The sequence below is a fragment of the Rhamphochromis sp. 'chilingali' genome (assembly GCF_963969265.1).
Source record: "Rhamphochromis sp. 'chilingali' genome assembly, chromosome: 9".
Taxonomy (NCBI): domain Eukaryota; kingdom Metazoa; phylum Chordata; class Actinopteri; order Cichliformes; family Cichlidae; genus Rhamphochromis; species Rhamphochromis sp. 'chilingali'.
Window position 1 is genome coordinate 16,293,867 of NC_137936.1, and position 20,608 is coordinate 16,314,474.

Sequence of the window (20,608 nt, forward strand, 5' to 3'; positions counted from 1 at the left end):
CATTTATAAATACAGATCTGATACTATGATGATTATGATTAATGCTGGCAGTGATGTAGTAGGAGTGACAGCTGTACATAGTTACAGCATGTACAGCAGTGATAGCTGTACATGCTGTAACAGTAACAGGTGGATAAACATAACACAAATGGCATGCTAAGGAGGAGTAATGAAACACTTGCTAATAAAGCGCTAAAAACAGACAAACAGCAAAATTAAGCGGCCAATTTTCATTTTAATCTAATTCTTTGGGGAAGTCAGTGGTGAAAGGAGCAAAATGCACAGAGATAAATAAGAGCATTCATTACCAAGTACACTTAAAACTATTGTATGGTTATGTAAGAGAGTAGCAAAGTTTTGTTGGTGTTTTTTGTTTTTTTGCTACAACTTCCCTCTAGCAAAAACATAATCCCAGTATGGCTCCTGGGTTTTCCAGCCCCAGTTTCTCTGAGCTGATCTGCGTACTCTCACGGCAGTCACTCTCACACAGGCACAGAGGGAAACTACATTTCCGCCTTCATCTAAAGTCCGTCCCACAACGTGAAGTCCGCACTTCCCAAACGATAACGCAATGCGGCCAGCTGCTGCCTCTGAACGAACCCTCCTGGATCCCCGTTACAAAAAGTGACCCACGGCACACTGAGCCCGTGTCCAGCAGCACCTCCTCTCCGCGTCTCACCTGTTCGGAAAGGAGCCCTTCCAGGTATGAAAGCTGCTTCTAACTGCGGAAGAAGTTTCACACGTAGGCGTATTTTGTTTTCAGACGAGCTGGATTTACAGTAACCCAGAGGGCAGTTGGAGTTAGTAACCAACATTACCAGCAGTTATTTGTGGCGGCACGGCTGAAAAAAAGCGGTTTTCTTGCTCCTGCCACGTTACCGTCAGGGCTAAAAGGACGACTGACGAGCAGCAGCACCGGGTCCAGGTGAGGTCCGGCTACAGCTCCTACATAGGTTAGTAGCGCGAGCCCTGCTAAACTAATTAAACACCTAGCTTCAAGTAGCTAACCGCGTATTAACGTCGTTTTAATAGAGCCTTTGATGTAGAAGTAGAAGTAAAATGTAAAAAATCGTGTTAGTGGAGATATCCGTGGAGGTATTTATCTAATGACAGAGCTTTAATTAATGTAACACCTGCTTTTACTGGGAAAAATGGCTGCTGTGACGACATGAACTCAACTAGCCTGTTTAAAGCGAATAAATAAATGCAAATACTAGAGGTGGGCGGATCGATTCAAAAATTGAAAGTATCGATACCAACGCCGGTATTGGTGTCAGATCGATACTAGCATAATAGGATCGATACTTTTTTTTCTATTCTCAGTTTGACATGTAGCCCACTGCATTGTGTTAAATTATTTATTTATTTTAGAAATATAAAAAAACCTCACCTCAAACATCAATCTATCCAACATTTCCTTTCCGTTTAACCTTATTAGTGTCTCGGTGTGGGTTGGAGCCTGTCATGCAGTATGAAAGATGTCTCAACCTTGTTGTGTTGACTGTCACATTGATTTTGTTTATAGCCTACAGCACATTTTAATTAATAAAAGATGACCAAAAGTGCTTTACAGACAGGCACATTTACATTCCAGGCCTCCCCAAAAAAAAAAAAACCCAGTTTCACAATAAATGAAAAGCCGAAAGGTTTTGTTTTAACAACTAATTGTTGTAGAAAGTAAAAACCACCATGATTTAGTGATCTCTAAATCTGTTTAGAATACTTTTGTGCTGGTGCACCTAAGAAAAAAGTTAGGCACACCAGTGCAACTGTGGCAAAAAGTTGGTCTTAAGCCCTGATTAGATAACTGCTTGGCTAATGCTAAATGAATGCTCAGACAACGTGATTGGTCAGTTGCGATGGTGATTGTCGACCGACACCGCTATGATGATGTAGGAACAACACCAACGCTGGGATATCAGCAGATGTACATCTTCCATTAGGACAGCAAACAGAGGAGTTTTGTTTAGAATATGCAAATTGATCCTGGTGCATCTCGTATGTCATGATACACTGCTATACCCCAGGTAAAGTACCTTTACAAGTCAAAAGGTAATGCTGGCCCTGCATTACTTGGTATCAGATTGACACCAGAATTTGCAGTATGGCAATGCACTGACAAATACTACAACAGCAGGCCGTACGGTTATCCGATACTAACCTCTTTATTTTAGCATTTGTTTGTTTTATGATTGGATAACCTTGGTTCTGTCTCCCAAGGCTTTTCTAATAATAGTAACCCTCCCTTCTCATTTCTTCCAGTATGTCAGGTATTACAGCCAGTACAATAAGCTACCTGTGGTCTGTAGACGATGTCCTCGGGCAGGGGGCTACTGCCAGCGTCTACAAAGCACGCCATAAGGTAACCACAGGATGGTTTTATCATCTCATCGTACTCACAGGAAAAGTCATTCACATCAGTGCTGCCGTCATTATTGAAATTTCAGCCTGCTTTTCTTCTTCTTCTTCTTCTTTTGCTCAGAGCAATACCAGGATGTACGATAAGAAAAGCTGTGGTTTCAGAGATGCTGTTGATTGCTGACACATTTGCGCAATGCTGTGATGTATCTGTGATGCAAATGTGCATGCGTGTTTGCAGAGGTCGGGTGAACTGGTGGCCGTCAAGGTGTTTAACATAATGAGCTACAACCGCCCCCACCAGGTCCAGATGAGGGAGTTCGAGATGCTCCGGAAACTCAATCACAGCAATATTATCAAGCTATTCACCGTGGAAGAGGTAAGAATACAAAAAGATATCTATATTTAAAAAAAAGAAAAATATTAGCAACATGTAAAAGAAGCACACCTCACGGTTAATCCCTCACCTTTCAGCTGCCCTCTAAACAGAAGGTGCTGGTGATGGAGTATTGTTCAGGAGGGAGTCTCCTAAGCCTGCTCGAGGAGCCGGAAAACGCCTTTGGTCTCGCTGAAACAGAGTTCCTCACAGTATTGCAGTGTATAGGTGGGTGTGTATATGTGGTATCGGTCTGTAATTTTATGCACCTGTTCCTGAAACTTTCCACCCTCTGTTCTCTTCAGTGCAAGGTATGAATCACCTGCGGGAAAATGGAGTGGTACACCGGGACATTAAGCCAGGGAACATAATGCGGCAGGTTGGGGAGGACGGCAGGTCTGTTTACAAGCTGACAGACTTTGGAGCAGCAAGAGAGCTCGAAGATGACGAGAAGTTTGTCTCCATTTATGGAACTGAAGAGTATCTGGTAAGATAGCGGACTCACTGAGCAAACCTCTGCCAGGTTTCCTACAGTGGGGCAAAAAAGTATTTATTCAAATCAAATCAAATCAAATCACTTTTTATTGTCACATCACATGTGCAGGCACACTGGCACAGCACATGCGAGTGAAATTCTTGTGTGCGAGCCCCACAAGCAACAGAGATGTGCAAACACAACAACACAAACGAGCAAAATACAAGAATGGCCAACCTGAAACTAATAAATATATGTACAATATATAATAGTGTATGCATTTCTGGATGTGTATACTAAATATTTTCCTACGTGTGTGTGTGTGTGTGTGTGTGTGTGTGTGTGTGTGTGTGTGTGTGTGTGTGTGTGTGTGTATACACATTTTTACAAATTAAATAGTAAAAAAAAAAAAATAATAACAATAATAATAATAATAATAATAAAATATATAAAATATACAGAGTTGAATATGTGCAAAACAAGTGGCATTTATATACAGTGTGGAGTGCATAATGTTGAAGTTCCAGTAGTGAAGCTGAGGTGTCTATGACGTGTTCAGCAGTCTGATGGCCTGATGGAAAAAGCTGTCTCTCAGTCTGCTGGTTCGGGACCGGATGCTGCAGAACCTCCTTCCTGATGGAAGCAGTCTGAACAGTTTATGGCTGGGGTGACTGGAGTCCTTGATGATCCTCCCCGCTTTCCTCAGGCACCGCTTCCTGTAGATGTCTTGGAGGGAGGGAAGCTCACCTCCAATTATCCGTTCAGAGCACCGCACTACTCGCTGGAGAGCTTTGCAGTTGTAGGCGGTGCTGTTGCCATACCAGGTGGTGATGCATCCAGTGAGGATGCTCTCAATGGCACAGTGATAGAAGGTCCTGAGGATGCGGGGGCTCATGCCGAATCTTTTCAGTCTCCTGAGAAAGAAGAGGCGCTGCTGCGCCTTCTTCGCTGTTTTGTTTGTGTGTACTGACCACGTAAGATCCTCAGCCAGGTGTACGCCAAGGAACCGGAAGCTGCTCACTCTCTCCACAGCAGCGCCGTTGATGGTGATGGGGGTGTGTACTTCTCTGCACCTCCGGAAGTCCACTATCAACTCCTTTGTCTTTGCGACGTTGAGGGTGAGATGGTTGTCTTGACACCAGTGGGTCAGGGCGCTGACCTCCTCCCTGTAAGGAGGACAGAATGTGAAATAAAAATCCATGAATCCACATGGTAGGATTTGTAAAGAATTTATTCGTAAATTAGGGTGGAAAATAAGTATTTGGTCACCTCAAACAAGGAAAATCTCTGGCTCTCACAGACCTGTAACGTCTTCTGTAAGAAGCTTTTCTGTCCCCCACTCGTTACCTGTATGAATGGCACCTGTTTGAACTCATCATCTGTATAAAAGACACCTGTCCACAGCCTCAAACAGTCAGACTCCAAACGCCGCCATGGCCAAGACCAAAGAGCTTTCGAAGGACACCAGGAAAAGTATTGTAGACCTGCACCAGACTGGGAAGAGTGAATCTACAATAGGCAAGCAGCTTGGTGTGAAAAAATCAACTGTGGGAGCAATCATGAGAAAATGGAAGACATACAAGACCACTGATAATCTCCCTCGATCTGGGGCTCCACGCAAGATCTCATCCCGTGGGGTCAAAATGATCATGAGAACGGTGAGCAAAGATCCCAGAACCACACGGGGGGACCTGGTGAATGACCTGCAGAGAGCTGGGACCAAAGTAACAAAGGTCACCATCAGTAACACACTACAACGGCAGGGAATCAAATCCCGCAGTGCCAGACGTGTTCCGCTGCTGAAGCCAGTGCATGTCCAGGCCCGTCTGAAGTTTGCCAGAGAGCACATGGATGATACAGCAGAGGATTGGGAGAATGTCATGTGGTCAGATGAAACCAAAGTAGAACTTTTTGGTATAAACTCAACTCGTCGTGTTTGGAGGAAGAAGAATACTGAGTTGCATCCCAAGAACACCATACCTACTGTGAAGCATGGGGGTGGAAACATCATGCTATGGGGCTGTTTTTCTGCCAAGGGGACAGGACGACTGATCCGTGTTAAGGACAGAATGAATGGGGCCATGTATCGTGAGATTTTGAGCCAAAACCTCCTTCCATCAGTGAGAACTTTGAAGATGAAACGAGGCTGGGTCTTCCAACATGACAATGATCCAAAACACACCGCCCGGGCAACAAAGGAGTGGCTCCGTAAGAAGCATTTGAAAGTCCTGGAGTGGCCTAGCCAGTCTCCAGACCTCAACCCCATAGAAAATCTGTGGCGGGAGTTGAAAGTCCGTGTTGCTCGGCGACAGCCCCAAAACATCACTGCTCTCGAGAAGATCTGCATGGAGGAATGGGCCAAAATACCAGCTACTGTGTGTGCAAACCTGGTAAAGACCTATAGTAAACGTTTGACCTCTGTTATTGCCAGCAAAGGTTATGTTACAAAGTATTGAGTTGTATTTTTGTTATTGACCAAATACTTATTTTCCACCCTGATTTATGAATAAATTCTTTACAAATCCTACCATGTGGATTCATGGATTTTTTTTCACATTCTGTCTCTCACAGTTGAAGTGTACCTCTGGTGCAAATTACTGACCTCTGTCATCATTTTAGGTGGGGGAACTTGCACAACCGGTGGCTGACTAAATACTTTTTTGCCCCACTGTAAATACTTTGGGGACCTTCGAATAAGTGAGTGAAGACTGATTACAGTTTATTATGTTTTTAGTGCTGGTTTGCTTGTGATAGTAGCATTAGCAGGGCTCTAGAGTGCGACCAATTAGGTCGCACATGCAACCTAATTTCTGAATGGTGCGACTAAAAAATATCCTAGGTCACACCGGTGCGATCAGCCGTTTGAGTAAAAAAAGTCTCCGCAACTCTGTCTACGTGTGGTCAACAACAGACACACATTATGCCCATATCGTGGTCTAAACCAATCAGAGATAGTCAGGGGCGGGACCTCTCTGGTTGGCCCTGGTCCAAATATTCCTGTAGGCCTAGGTGTCTATACGTTTTAAAGTGCAGGCGGATAGAGAGAGGTGAGTAGTCAATAATCAATTTGATTCATTAAATCCTGATATAATATAAATATATTTTATCAGAAACGCCAGAATCTCAAGTTAAACCTCACAAAACTATTTCAAAAACCACCAAACAGCTAAAACAGTAAATGAGAGCAGGGAAAAGGATTCCGGACAAAGACGTAAACACAAAGCATGGACCCGATGCATCAGAATCTGTGAGATGTCGGTGTGGTGTGAATAAGTCACGGTGGGACCACAGATCATCATTTAGAGCCATTTATTGTTATCAGCTGCAGCTCTTAAGCTGCCAGCCACGCATCACATCACACCACAACTTCCAACCCACAACCCCTGCTCCCCCGTGTTTTAACACAGCGGGCGTGATCGCGGATGCTGTGCAGGTGCGTCTGCATCGATGACCACGCCTCACCACAGTCGGCTTTCTCACCCAACGGCACTTATGCCCCCACGCTGTCGGGGCTGAAAGCCGACAGCTCACAGTGAAGCTGCAGGTGTTGTCTCTCTCCAACCAAAATTCACTGAAGAAGATCAAAACTACACTTCACATTTGATAAACATTGCCATTAATTCCCTCTTACTTTTGCTGTTTTGCTTCCACCATGATAAAATAACACTTCCTTCACAGCTCTTTCTCTATTTTGAGAACAGTTTCCCATCTCAAATCTGTTTTCTTCGTTATTCATTCGCTTGTTACAAACAAGTCGTGTACAGCGCTGTCGGCCGCTGTTTTTTTTTTTATTGTATTTTTCCCAAGAATGACCTCTGACAAGAAAACCGAATTTCTGCTGTTTAATACTGAAGAAATGTAAACTTTTTTAAAATTATGCCAAATTGCAAAACTAGCTGTGTCTCTAATAAAACCTCTGTAACACTGGTCCAGAGACAGCATCAGATAATGAGCCACATACGATTGACTCCGAGCCAGAGCCCATTGAAAGCAAAAGGGGGAAAGTATATACAATAGAAGAGTGGCTTGACCAGTTTCCCTGGCTAAGATACAGATAAAGCTGACAACATGATGCACTGCATTTACTGTGTGGAAGGACCATGGCCGGCAATACTGCAATTGTGACTGGTGCTAATACGTTTCGAACTGAAATGCTGAGACAGCACAGTGTATCCAGAAAGCACATTATATGCCGCGATAAATGCACTGCCCAGGTGTCCCCTCTCCCCACTGCCTTTCACAGCAGGAAACAGGTCATCAGAGGAGGCAGAGATCATGATTAAGTTTAACATTGCCTGCAATATTGCCAAAGAGTGGCAAAGTGCCAAAGCACTTTAAGCACAAGCACTTTTTCAGTAACTTATCTTTCTTGTAGAACTGTGCTCAAAATAAAGAACTTTGTGCTGACAAGATTGTTAGTTAATCATTTACAAATCAATATGTCTGTATGGACAGCAATTTAAAAAAAAAAAAAAAAAAAAGTGAATATGTAAAACTGTCGTGTTAAGCGATGCGGTTGAAAGATTTGGGTGCACCTAACTTTTGTGCTGGTGCACCTAAAGCCCTGATTAGATAACTGCTTGGCTAATGCTAAATGAATGCTCAGACAACATGATTGGTCAGTTGCGATGGTGATTGTCGACCGACACTGCTATGATGATGTAGAAACAACACCAACGCTGGGATATCAGCAGATGTACATGCTTCCATTAGGACAGCAAACAGAGGAGTCTTTAGCCACCGCACACGTGCTGCCATGCAGTCCTTCAAAATCCTACTGTACGGCACTGGACTTGAATCACCTAGGAGTCAATCGAATGCTGATTCACTGTCGAGTGGACCAGAATAGAAAAGGGAGAATGTGGAAAAAAAATCAAAGATTTAAAAAAAAAAATACAGCAGGAAACGCACAGACAATAGCTGTAGTGGATACTTTCCATCGTTTTTGTCTGTGGGATGAACAACAGGACAGGGAAGAGTAGCCCACTCACTGACTGAAATACATGTTTTTTACACTGCCTTCATCGACAGCAAGTGCTCTGTGCAGGTCCACTATCCCGCCTAAAGAATAAAGCAAGCAGTGGTTAGTGGACATAGAGTTGTCTTATATTATTTTTTCAGGTTCGGGTTAGCCTGCAGGTGGCCTTGACATGGTCCGTTGCATTTATGCTCCATTTGCACTACAGTTAAAAACATTTATGATGATGCGTTTTTCCATCTGTAGGTACAGTGGTGAAAGAGTGCATTCATTCCCATCTAATAACTGGGGTCAATAAAAAGTACCGTATTTCCCGGACTACAAAGCGCACCTGAATATTAGCCGCACAAGCTAAAATCAGGGGAAAATCCTGTTTTGTACATACATTAGCCGCACCTGACTAAAAGCCGCAGGTGTTTCAATGTTGACTTATCATATGTAAGAGAATATGCACAAAGGGAATTGTCAGGAAAGAGATGGCTGTTTGGAGACACACCCCTTTTATTAATATTTTGAAAATCAAGTTATGGGTACATATTTGCACATGTAGTACATAACAGTAACCTACAGCACACCAGAAAAATAGATTCGGACTACCTTTTAGGCTCAGGTGAAGTGACACGGAGAAGAAAAGTCAGTCATTCACCATCTTTCTCTTCTTCCTGCACTCTAAAACCACCAAAGTCCTCTTCTCCAATGTCGGAAACGAACAGGCTCAGGATGGCTTCGTCATCCACTCTCCGCTTCTCTCCTTCGTTGTCACTTTCAAAACCAAAGAAATCCTCGTTGTCAGTGTCAGAGTCGAACACCCTCAGAAGGGCCGTGGCGGTGTCCTCCTCTTCATCATGCAGCAGTCCAGCCCTTCAAAATCCGTTGGTGATCGTGGATGTTTTCGCACTTTTCCACGATGTCAGAATCCACCGGTGGAGTTGGGCATAACTTGCTTTTCGCAAGTTTATCGCCGCTCGTCATCCACGCCTCCCGCTGAATGCGTAGCGCTACTTTGAAGTTTGTTTTTCGCGCTACTTCGTACGGCACTACGTTGCCTGGCGGACGGACATGTGACTAACATACCACTCTTGAACCTCGATCCTTCCGCCAGGCAACGTAGTGCCGTACAACAGCGGAACAAACAAAACAAATCGTCTTACGATATCACAAAAATCATGGAAAATCCATAGAAAAGCCGCACCTGACTAAAAGCCGCAGGGTTCAAAGCTTGTGCAAAAAGTAGCGGCTTATAGCCCGACAATTACGGTATATAACATAACATGTTCGCAAGGAGTGTTGATTTTTAAAGTAAAAGCTTTAAATCGATACACTTTCATATTGCAATAATTAAAATGCTTCCTTCAGCACTCGGCTTGCAGCCTTGTCCCCACTAAACTATTTTGCTTTTCCCAATTTCCCCAATGGAATATCTTACCTTGTAAACTCTGATGTGAATCTCTGTGTTATGTTAGATTAGGTTGAGACCAACACCTCTGCGAGTGATTTAACCTGAGGTAGATGTGAAAATGTTTTGTTACCAGGGTCCGATTTCACAGCAAAGTGGACAGTATCCAAGTGACATTTAAATGACAATCTTCAGGAGCCCAAATTTGAATATTTAAAGGCAGCCTGCATGATCAGGACTAGGTAGCCATCTAGTGGTCAAATCTATTAGTTATAACAGCCATTCCTAAAATCAAGAGTGCTGCAGCCCACTTAAAAACCAGAAAATCCCATGGGGCTCATCTAGTCTTAAATCTTCACTCACTAATCAAAGTACAAGTGATGTATTTTCTTGAAAATTTTATCAGAAAACCATAAAAAACACGATTATGGCTATAAATTTCAAATGCTACCCAGTCATATGTAACGTCTTAAAGGCCAATGTGTGACCCACCTGCCACTGGCACACAAACTTTGATACAAGAGCAGCGACTTTAGGCTAAAATAATGAGTAATATCCCAAACTCACAAGCTTTTATCGCCAGTTTTAAGTCACTTTTTATATAAATAAATATATTTATAAAAGTACATACATCTGAGGAATTTCAAACTGACCTTCTGTTGTTTCTGCGGCCCATCTGTGGTACCTTTGCACCCCACAAGGGGGCCCCAGCCAGGGAATCACTGCGTTATCAGAACAAAAGGTGAACTATGTAGACTTGACTGATACACAGTGCTGGATCGAAATGGCGCACTGTGGCTCACTATGAAGGTGCTTTGACTGTTTTCTCTTCTTCATGTGTGTGTGTAGCACCCAGACATGTATGAGCGCGCAGTGCTACGTAAGCCTCATCATAAATCTTACGGGGTGAGTGTCGACCTGTGGAGTATTGGTGTGACCTTATACCACGCTGCCACTGGGAGTCTTCCCTTCACACCATATGAAGGACCACGCAGGAACAAGCCCATTATGTAAGTTAATACATTAGAGTTCTTCAAGCCCCCAACTGAAACCACAGCTAACATCTGTACATCTACATGTACCAGCCATGATCAATGTTAGTAACTGTGCCTTAGGACATATATTTATGTATTTCCTCTGAACCATTTTGGGGGTTTTGTTTTATAGGTTCAAAATAACCACAGAGAAACCTATGGGGGCGATAGCTGGAATACAACGGAGAGAGGGCGGACCTATAGACTGGAGCTATCACCTACCTCACAGCTGCCAGCTGTCACAGTATGCCACCTAATAAAAACAACTAAATCCTATTTATACACACCTTGTCACCATCAAACCCTCATGGTTTTTTTTGTCTCTCTTTGTTGTTCCCTTTTCTTGCTCTCCCTGTCTCTGTGGCTGTAGGGGTCTAAGGGTGCAGCTGGTTCCAGTACTAGCAGGTATAATGGAGGCTGACCAGGAAAAGTGTTGGTGCTTTGACCAGTTCTTCACAGCCACCACAGATGTGTTGCAGCGGCAAGCAGTTCACCTCTTTTCTCTGCAGCAGGCCATGGCACATTGCATCTACATACACCACTACAACACGTAAGTCTGCAGAGGCCTTTATGGGTGGCCTTTTTTTTTCCTTTGGCTGTTTTTGTTTATTAAAAAAATGTAGTGCAAGCTCAGTATCTTGATGAGAGTTTGAATTTGTTACTGACAATGATGTGAAACCATTTTGTTTTCTGGAATTTATACAAGAAATACGCAGCAGAAGAACTCGCAGAATAATGAGGTGTAATATGTGTTATAGTTTTAATGTGGTAATGCCAGTAAATTCTGTGCTGAGCTGTGGATTATATCTGTAATCTCAAATTGCTTTTTTAAAGCCTTTCACTCTCAGTTCATTGAATCTGTGCAGTAGAACTCAGAGCGTTTGAGGACAGAGCAGATTTGTATGTTACGTTTGTAATTTAAGAAATAGTGATTTTTATGCAAACATAACTGCTGCTATTTCCTCATCTTTTTTCACCCCATGTTTCCTGTTTTTGTCTCTGCCAGCACTGAAAAAAAGACAAAAAGCTAAAACAAATACAATAATTATTTTACATTTATTTTTGTATAAAAATATGTCTGCAACTCAGCTTTATGGTAATCTGACCATTATTATTTTGTCATTGTTTATGAAGCGAACTAAAGGTTTAAAAGGCTTACTGACACATGTAATCACCGAAATTTAATACACTTTATTTGTGGGGATTTGGACATTAATAAGAAAAACACCAATGACAAGAACAAATCAAAAGGGTATTCAAAGCCTCCAGCTCCAGGAGAAAAGTCAAAAAGAAAGAAGTTAACTAAATAAGCTTCACTCCAAACAGCAGCGACCAGGCGCACTGAGAACAGTCTTAAGAAGCAAACTTGCTCCTGAAATTTAAAAATGTGTCTAACAAAATTAAAATCTGTCTCTCTTCTCAACCAGAGTATCAATCTTCTTCGAAGAGGTGGCGTCTCAAACAGGTATAGGGGTACAGCAACAACATCACATGTACCTCGGACATGACCTGCTCTTGGAGGGCAGCATGAAGGTGGTCAATCTTCCACGAACTTCACCTTCTCAGCCCCTCATTCTGCTCAGCTATGCAACTGATGAAGCAAACACCAGCCTGCCATTCAGAGAACGTAAGACCGAGACTTGCATAACGGAAATATGTGTGTGTTAAGTTTTGAGAAAAAGGTGTCAGTTTCTGTCTCAACAGAAATATTTTAGCTGGTTTGGTGTGAGCATGCAGTTGTTATCACACAGTTGCACAGACATGATTGCACATTTTCATGAATTCTATATTTTTTGCGATGTATTTCTTTTGTCCTCTGCAGCAGAGAGTCCCGTCATCCCGGCCAGGTTTGACGTCATGGCAGATTACAATTTCTCCAAGGTAAATGCTCCTTGTTATTACCGGTAGTTTAAAATATTATTTAATATATTATTTTATATACTAAACACTTTTCATATCTGCCTTCTTTTCCCCCCGATCCCCTTTTATTTTTAGATTGTAGTAGGTGTAGTCCACCAGTATCTGAGGATAGTACGGCTGCTGCACACACACCGGGAGTTGCTGCTGCAGGGATATTACAGCTACATGTGAGACACAAACACAGATAAAAATTATTTGTTAGTCTTCTTGGAATTCTGGGCCTCCCGGGTGTTATTTCCCTTCAGTTTATGTTCTGCGTTTCCCTATTTTTCTTGTTTCTTAGAATGAAATTGCGCAACGAGTGCAGAGAAGCCTTGCACAGTATTGCCATGGTCACCATTAGACTGCAGTCCTGCCTCAATGCAGAACACGGGATTCGCACACTGTAAGTTTGTCTGCACACTTTTTAACCCTAAGCTGTAAAAGGCTGAAGAGGTATTGTTGTTGCAGCAAGTTTTCTGGAAATCTTGTGAATGTGATAGCTCAAGAAGGGAGTCACGTGGGATTTTCAAATGAATACATACAGTGTATCTACTAGAAGGCTGAAGGGTAGCACTGGCACCCGTAAGTGTTTTTAGAATAAGCACAGAAAATTAATTCTGTAAAAGTGCACTCGAGATGGTAAAGTGCAGTGTTTGCAATAATTCGGGCATACTTGTTACCTGAGGTAGATTTTTTTTTTTTTTTTTTTTATCTTGACAAATGAGGCTAGGTCTTGTGTAAACATAGACACAAAACATTTCTAATGTTCCTGATACTGTAATAATGCCATCTTTAACCTATAACCTTCCTTTCTCCTCCAATATCTGCTACATTTCTTAGAGACCCTTACACTTCAGAAAATCAAGGCTCAGCTGCTAATGGTCAAAGGTTGCGGCAGGTGAGTACCAAGAGCAAAAAACAGACAAGCTCGACTGATGCAGTTATACAGGTCCCAGTTAAAACTGTACAATTAAAACTCAAATTATGTCTTGTCTTTGTGAAGGTTTAATACCTTTTTGCTGGTACTGTAGTAGTAGTACTGGATGCTGCAGTTTGTGGTGCACCTGATTTACATGCTGTTATTCTAAAAACATCATAGAGGGAAAGCAGATATAATCATCCTGCTTTTTATGCTACCTATTGGCAAATATTAACACTGATTGAGTGTCTTTGAGATGGATATTTAGTTGCTACTAGAATTATAAGATACTGTATTGTAGTTCAAATTTTAGAGGATGCTAAATTTAGGTTTATTATGAATTTATATATAAACAGGCACATTGCCTTAGTGTTATAGTAAGATTTAAACCTGGTATGCAAAGGAGTTAGAGTTCCCTCGCAGTTGACTGAAATTCAATATCATGAGAGACAGGCAGACAGCATAGCTTATATTTGATGCGTCTCATATTGAATCCCCTAAATGTGAGTGCTTGAATCATAACTGATTGCACAGATTTGTGCTTTGTTGATGTGTTGTGTGTAAGAATCTGAGATGCTTGTCTCCTCAGGTTCATCAACACCTACCTTTGTACAGTGCTGGTATCCAAGAGTTTCAGAACCGACTTGATCAACTGCAGATAGAACAGGCCAAGTTGTCAGAGACTCTGGCCAATGATAAGAGGTACTATCGGGGGCAGGGATTCAAAACTGCAGAATGGACAATTGGTTTTATTTATAAGTGTTTATTAGAACTAATTTCTTTTCTTATAGCTGCCAGAAGATAGAGATGCTGCTACAGAAGATAACAGCAATTCATCAGCATTATCGTAAAGACAGGCTGACTGGCAGTATGCACAGCTTCTCTATAGATACTATAAATTTCTTGTTTGTGTTTCATATTATTCATCTGACAGATTTCTTCTTTTTCCCACAGAGCTAGCATACAATGATGAGCAAATCCACAAGTTTGAGAAGTGAGTGCGTGTGTGTGATTATGGATTTGTGTTCCCACAGCTATGCCCCAGCCTGTAAAGTACCTGCGCTGTCGTGTAATCTGTTTGTCGTTCTTCCTTGACAGAATCCACCTGTCGAGCCACATTAAGCGAGTGAAATCTCTGTTCAGAGAAGACTGTGTGCAGAGATACAAAGAGGTTTTAGACTCAACAAGAACATGGAACAGGTCAGAGCAAGCTACTCCTTCATTAAAATAACCTTTAGCAGTCATTCAAACAGTTGATCAAAGCTGATATTGTATGTTATTGATTAACCCTGGTCATCATCACTGTATATTTGTGTAACATGGAATACAGGTTACGTACTTTATGCACTTTGATTCTCTGTCTTTCAAATGTGTTTAAGTAGAGTAGAAACATTTTAATTTAAAATACAGGTTAAAAACATATATGGTATAAAAGATGGGTGGAGCCACGCAGCTTGTGAAGCCTCAAACTGAGAATTTTTGCCACCTTGACCAGACAAACGATTGTGATTGACAAGTCATTATCCAGTGAATACGTGGTGACTTATCCTTCTTTTTGGCTCAAGTAATGACCATAATAAGGCTGGGTGGTTCGCTCCCTACTCCAATCGTCCTCCTTTGGATGATAGCATCACCAGCAGCAAGCAAAGATGTTATCCACCCTCTATAATACACAATATGTGTTCCAAACAAAAACACACAAAGAAAACAATTCTTACTTCCACCATGAAGAAATGTCTCCATAGTTGACACACAATACTGATTGATTTAGCCATCTGCAATTTGTTGCTGGATTTCAGCTGAATCCAGTGACATTTTCTTCAGGTTTATTTATTACAGCTCCAAATCACAACAAGAGTTACCTCAAGGTAAGGCTTAATATTTTAAGGTGAAAAAACTACAATAGCACAGAAATAACATAGAAAACACCAACAAACAGAAAACCCCCAATGAGAAAGTATTTGGCGACAGTGGGAAGGAAGAACTCCTTTTTAACAGGAAAAAGCCTCCTGAAGTACCAGGCTCAGGGAAGGGCAGCCATCTGCCGGCTGGGGGTGAGAGAAGGAAATCTGTGGAAGAGAGCCACAGATTAATAATAATTAATAATTACATCAGAGTGCTGTATAAACACATGGACAGGGAAAAAGGTGAGTTTTTCATAGGAGGCTCCAAGCAGCCTAGGCATATTGCAGCGCGACTAAGGGAGAATTCAGGGTCACTTGATCTAGCCCTACCTATAATTTTTATCAAAAAGGAAGGTTTTAAGCCTAATCTTAAGGTTTGACTTCTCTGAGGTCCTCCTCTTTTCCCCCTGGCTGGCAGTTCAGTATTCTATATCCTTTATCCAATATATCCACGGTCCCTCCTTCAGTTCAGTTCAGTTTTATTTCAAACATGTGCATTCACAATCATTACAAAAGATCATTCCATTATTTTGTTTGAAAAGGAGTAGGCAGAAGTATACACTTATTAGTCCCTACCCCCTCAAGTTTTACGTCTCATTGATTTAATTTTCTTTTAATTAAACAAACAACATATGAAGCTAAAGCAAAGACAAAACAAACAAACAATAAAACAAAACAAATAAACAAGCCCCACCACAGTATAGTTACTTTCATATAAATAAAGACAGAATGGTTACATTGGCAGATTCACAAATTATGAAACAAACAAACTAAAACACTATTACGAACAACATTACCGCCCCGGGATAACCCTGTTTTCTTCATTCTTATATTTGTTTAAAATGTGTTTTTTATATTTTATTTTAAACTGGTTTATGTTGTTACTTTCTTTAATTTCTTCTGTTAGACTGTTCCATAATTTAACTCCTGCTATGGAGATAGACATACTTTTTAAAGTTGTTCTAACACTTTGTATTTTAAAATTCCATTTCCTTCTTAAGTTATACTCACCTTCTCTTTCTATAAACAATTATCAGATTTCTTTTGGAATTCAATTCAATCCAATTCCATTTTATTTATATAGCGCCAAATCACAACAAAAGTCGCCTCAAGGCGCTTCATAGATACAGAGAAAAACCCAACAATCATATGACCCCCTATGAGCAAGCACTTTGGTGACAGTGGGAAGGAAAAACTCCCTTTTAACAGGAAGAAACCTCCGGCAGAACCAGGCTCAGGGAGGGGCGGCCATCTGCTGCGACCGGTTGGGGGTGAGAGAAGGAAGACAGGATAAAAGACATGCTGTGGAAGAGAGACAGAGGTTAATAACAGATATGATTCAATGCAGAGAGGTCTATTAACACATAGTGAGTGAGGAAGGTGACTGGAAAGGAAAAACTCAATGCATCATGGGAATCCCCGGCAGCCTACGTCTATTGCAACATAACTAAGGGAGGATTCAGGGTCACTGTATCCTGGATTATTTATTAATCTAGTGGCCCTTTTTTGTATTATTGTTATTGTTTGTGTATTACTTTTGTATGTGTTTCCCCAGACCTCTACACAGTAGCTCATATACGGCAGTAGTAAAGCACAGTATAATATGTGCAGTGCTTTCTTTCTCCAGTATTTCCTATCTTTCCCCAGGACGGCCATGCCCGGTGCCAATTTCCCTTGAACATAAGTAATTTGTGGTTTCCAACAGACCTTGTGGTCAGTGATCACACCAAGAAATTTTATTTAATTCACTCTTTTTTTAAATATACATTGTCAACACATATTTTTACTTTGATATTTTTCTTTTGGTTTCCAAACAACAAAAATTTGGTTTTATCTAGATTCAATGATAATCTTTTTTATATCAAACTTCTTTAATATCGTTAAATCCTGTGTGATCATCTCCAAAACACAACTCCTCTGCACATGTACAAACCACCATTTTCTCAGTAATGCTTTTTTAAATTATCTTTCATCGTCGTTATAACGTGATTGGACAATAAAAATTAAAAAGAAAACCCACCACCACCATGATTGTTTATCTATAAGCATTTGTTTCATTTGGCAGCACTGTCTGTCAGTGGATATCCAATCTCCGTGGAAAATTACTTGATGCTTGAGCAACTAAAACAGGAACAGGATGGCATTTTTGTTTACTCGTGTGGCCAGCGATAGCTTTCCCATGGCAGGCAGTGGAATAACTGGAGCAACAGGAAACTCTGGCTTAGGAAAAGAAGGTGAAGGAGTGCGAGGCCAAAAGGACACAAGGGTGAACAACATTTTTGGTATTCACTTGATGGTTAAAAATTTGAAGAAAAGGTTATTTCTATGAGGTCGTTGAGCCTTAAACCCTGCCTAGTTACCAGCCTAATGATGGTGTTTAATAACTGAAAGCAGAGTGGTCTTTCCAAGAATGGTGCAGGATGGTGGGTGTGGGTTTGAAAACCTGTCTGTTACCAATTAGGTTTACTCAAGTGTGCTTCTACATTTGTTTGCAGCCTTATGCTGGAGCTGCAGACCCGACTGCAGGACTTCAGTTCTTTCTCTGCAGGCTTAATAGCAGACTTAGAGATGAGTGAGCAGTGCCAGAATAAGGTCAGTATCACTCTTTTCATGCCTAGGAGACAGTCTTGACACCTTATGCATAAACATGGAGTCTGACATGCATTTTTCCTGTGCTGCCTTTTTGTTTGTGCTCAGTAGTTATTGTATTAGTGATGTCGAGCAAGTCAGTGACTATGTCATGTCTCATTTGTCGTCCTCAGGTTATGGACAGAATCCTTTACACTCTGCAGTCCAAAAGACCAGAACAACAGTCAGCAGTCATACCCAAAGACAATGACCAGATGGTCTCCAGGTGTGTGTGTGTGTGTGTGTGTGTGTGTGTGTGTGTGTGTGTGTGTGTGTAAAATTAAGACATTTCCCGACTGCCATTGCAGTATTTCTTTCTTTTTTGTAGGATGCACCATTTGAAGGAGGAAATGGAGATTCTGGTGAGGGAGCTACAGTGTAACAACGGTATTATAGAGAGGTCAGTGGTGTGACCACCTTACTGTTAACAAATCTCATCTGTCAAAGCACACGCAGCATGATGCTGATGGTATTTCTGTGGTTCCATAGCCTGGGAGCCGTGAACTCTCCTGCAGCTCTGGAGCCGACTCTGGCCAGACCTTCTACACTGTGACACAAGACCACTGTCTCTGGATCTTGCCTCTGAAAGGCGCACGCACACTCTCTGAAAATCACCTCATCTTAAGTGCCATTAATGAATGTACTGGCCTTTCAAGGACCATCTACAGTGTTTGTTTTTATCTGCTTCCTCTTCCTTTAACAATCAATGAAATGTCCTTTATCAATTTAGAAATAAGATAAGCACAAAGAGAAAGGAGGATAGGCTTCAGGTGTGTGTGTGTGTGTGTGTGTGTGTGTGTGTGTGTGTGTGTGTGTGTGTGTGTGTGTGTGTGTGTGTGTGTGTGTGTGTGTGTGTGTGTGTGTGTGTGTGTGTGTGTGAGTATAGCAGTAATAAGATCAATAAAATCTTCATTAATGCCTTAAGTGTTATTGTATTTGTAATAGGCTGCCATAGAGATAGTCAGCCAGGATCAATGAATGCATAGTCAGCTCTTACTCTGTTTTTTGTGGTCCTTTGTTTCACAGAAGAGGAAGAGTAGGCTCTGGAGAACCTTGAATAGTATATTTATCCAGACAGAGTGTGTACTAGTATGCAGGTTTTGATTATATTTGGGATATAGAAACATTATTAAAAAACAGTATAAAATGTTTCTGTACAAATCTGCTTATAAACAGGGTAATGGTTGTGCTTGTAGACTCTGTTTTTCTTTGTGTCTGTGTGTTTTTGATGAAAAAGGCCTTCCAATGATTGATCATTCCACTTGATGATGAATTTGCTCTATTTCATCTTTTTAACCCACATTTGTTTCTGTTCCTGTTGGTTTTTAAGTGGAATGATAAAATAATTCTGTGTGTTTCATCATGGGAATCCCTGTAAAAGAGAAGCACGACCATGGGGAACTCAGGACTCACCACAGTGTCTTCTTTCTCTTTGCAGAAGGGCATTAAAGCTAACACTTCGATAACAGCTGACCAAAATGACATTATAAAGTGACATTAGCCACTGTGGTGTATGCTGGGGAAATCCCAGCTTTGTTATTTGTTGATTATGAAAGGCGGTATTTAGGGGGGAAATACTTGCTGTTTTTTCAACTTTTATTTATTTATTTGACTGTTTTGTAGTCTTTAAAAATAATTCAGTCAGAGCCAGATTTCAAACAGAAAAGTGGATGAAATCCTTTCCTGGCCCCTAATGTCAGGTTATGGTGGGTGTGAACGAATATCGTTGCTCTTAAACACCAAAAAACCCTGAAGTGAAAACGTAAAACAAGTGTGAGAAATTGAAAATGAAAGAAAGTGTGTGGGCAGGGCGTGGGCGTCCTCGTGGACTTTCTCAGATCAGTTGGGGGCGATGAGCTCAGCTGCCTCTGTGGTTATTTTTTTCAGCTCATGACGTGTTTCTGGCAAATTGGAAAACTTTACTGTTTTTAGCCCACACAAACAAGTGTAACAGACAGACTTTGTGATATTTTACATTGAGACAAAATTTGCGATACTGTCAGTCCAGAGTGAGGCCTACAAATCAGATTCATCAAATGTGTGTTTTTTACGTCTCCCGGTCAGTAATAGTTGTAGCCTGAGCCATTCTGGGTTTATTTTTTTGTTATGTGAAATAAAAACTATGCTTCTAAAATAAATATATACATATATTGGACAAGATTTGAGTTTTTGTCAGTTTGCTCAGTTTTGGTTTCACACCCTTCCTGATGAGGCTTTGGCACTAAGGTCTGTTGAGACTTGTCTTGTTGGTTAGAGACTTGTTAGTCTGCTGCCCAAAAAATGCTGTTTGTCTTGCAGTACCGAGTCAGAACCTTTCATTTTGCCCCTGACAAATCCCCTCCATGCAAAATAATACTAAAAATAATAGTGAAACTGAACAGAGTCAAACAGAAACAAAACAGACTCGACAACAAGAAACTCAAAACAGAAATCAAATCATTTGAAAATAATGTTTATTTCTAAGCCCCCATTAGAAATAAACACACATAATCACAAAAAGTGATTTTGTCCATAATTTAAGAATTTAAACCTTAAATATAAAAGGGATGTGACACAAGATGAAAATATTTACCTGAGGGGTCAAAGATGTAATCTTTGGTGTAAATTCAAAGTCTACATATCTAATCATCTTCCGTAA

General features: G+C 41.2%; 1 protein-coding gene across 3 annotated transcripts; it reads left to right on the forward strand.

The window, feature by feature from the left end:
• Window positions 1–522: 522 nt before the first annotated feature.
• On the forward strand, window positions 523–18,855 carry ikbke (inhibitor of nuclear factor kappa B kinase subunit epsilon). 3 transcript variants are annotated; one of them, XM_080892418.1, is made up of 21 exons: window positions 523–953; window positions 2,263–2,362; window positions 2,600–2,737; window positions 2,833–2,962; window positions 3,040–3,221; window positions 10,433–10,593; window positions 10,751–10,861; window positions 10,988–11,167; window positions 12,045–12,244; window positions 12,440–12,498; window positions 12,613–12,704; window positions 12,821–12,922; window positions 13,360–13,417; window positions 14,028–14,140; window positions 14,230–14,306; window positions 14,393–14,432; window positions 14,537–14,638; window positions 17,838–17,934; window positions 18,105–18,196; window positions 18,299–18,370; window positions 18,460–18,855. In XM_080892418.1, exons 2-21 carry the CDS (start codon window positions 2,264–2,266, stop codon window positions 18,521–18,523), a joined length of 2,169 nt encoding a protein of 722 aa, XP_080748544.1. In that variant the 5' UTR covers window positions 523–953; window position 2,263; the 3' UTR covers window positions 18,524–18,855. The 3 variants fall into 3 exon arrangements, with proteins under 3 accessions (XP_080748544.1, XP_080748545.1, XP_080748543.1); XM_080892419.1 differs by having other exon boundaries at window positions 523–925; XM_080892417.1 differs by having other exon boundaries at window positions 523–703.
• Window positions 18,856–20,608: the final 1,753 nt, after the last annotated feature.

Bases quoted from the DNA above. Each gene is read 5' to 3' on its own strand.
- ikbke (XM_080892418.1), top strand. From the start codon at position 2,264: ATGTCAGGTATTACAGCCAGTACAATAAGCTACCTGTGGTCTGTAGAC. The intron at 11,168-12,044 runs GTAAGTCTGCAG...CTTCTCAACCAG, and splicing joins TACATACACCACTACAACAC to AGTATCAATCTTCTTCGAAG. The intron at 13,418-14,027 runs GTGAGTACCAAG...TTGTCTCCTCAG, and splicing joins ATGGTCAAAGGTTGCGGCAG to GTTCATCAACACCTACCTTT.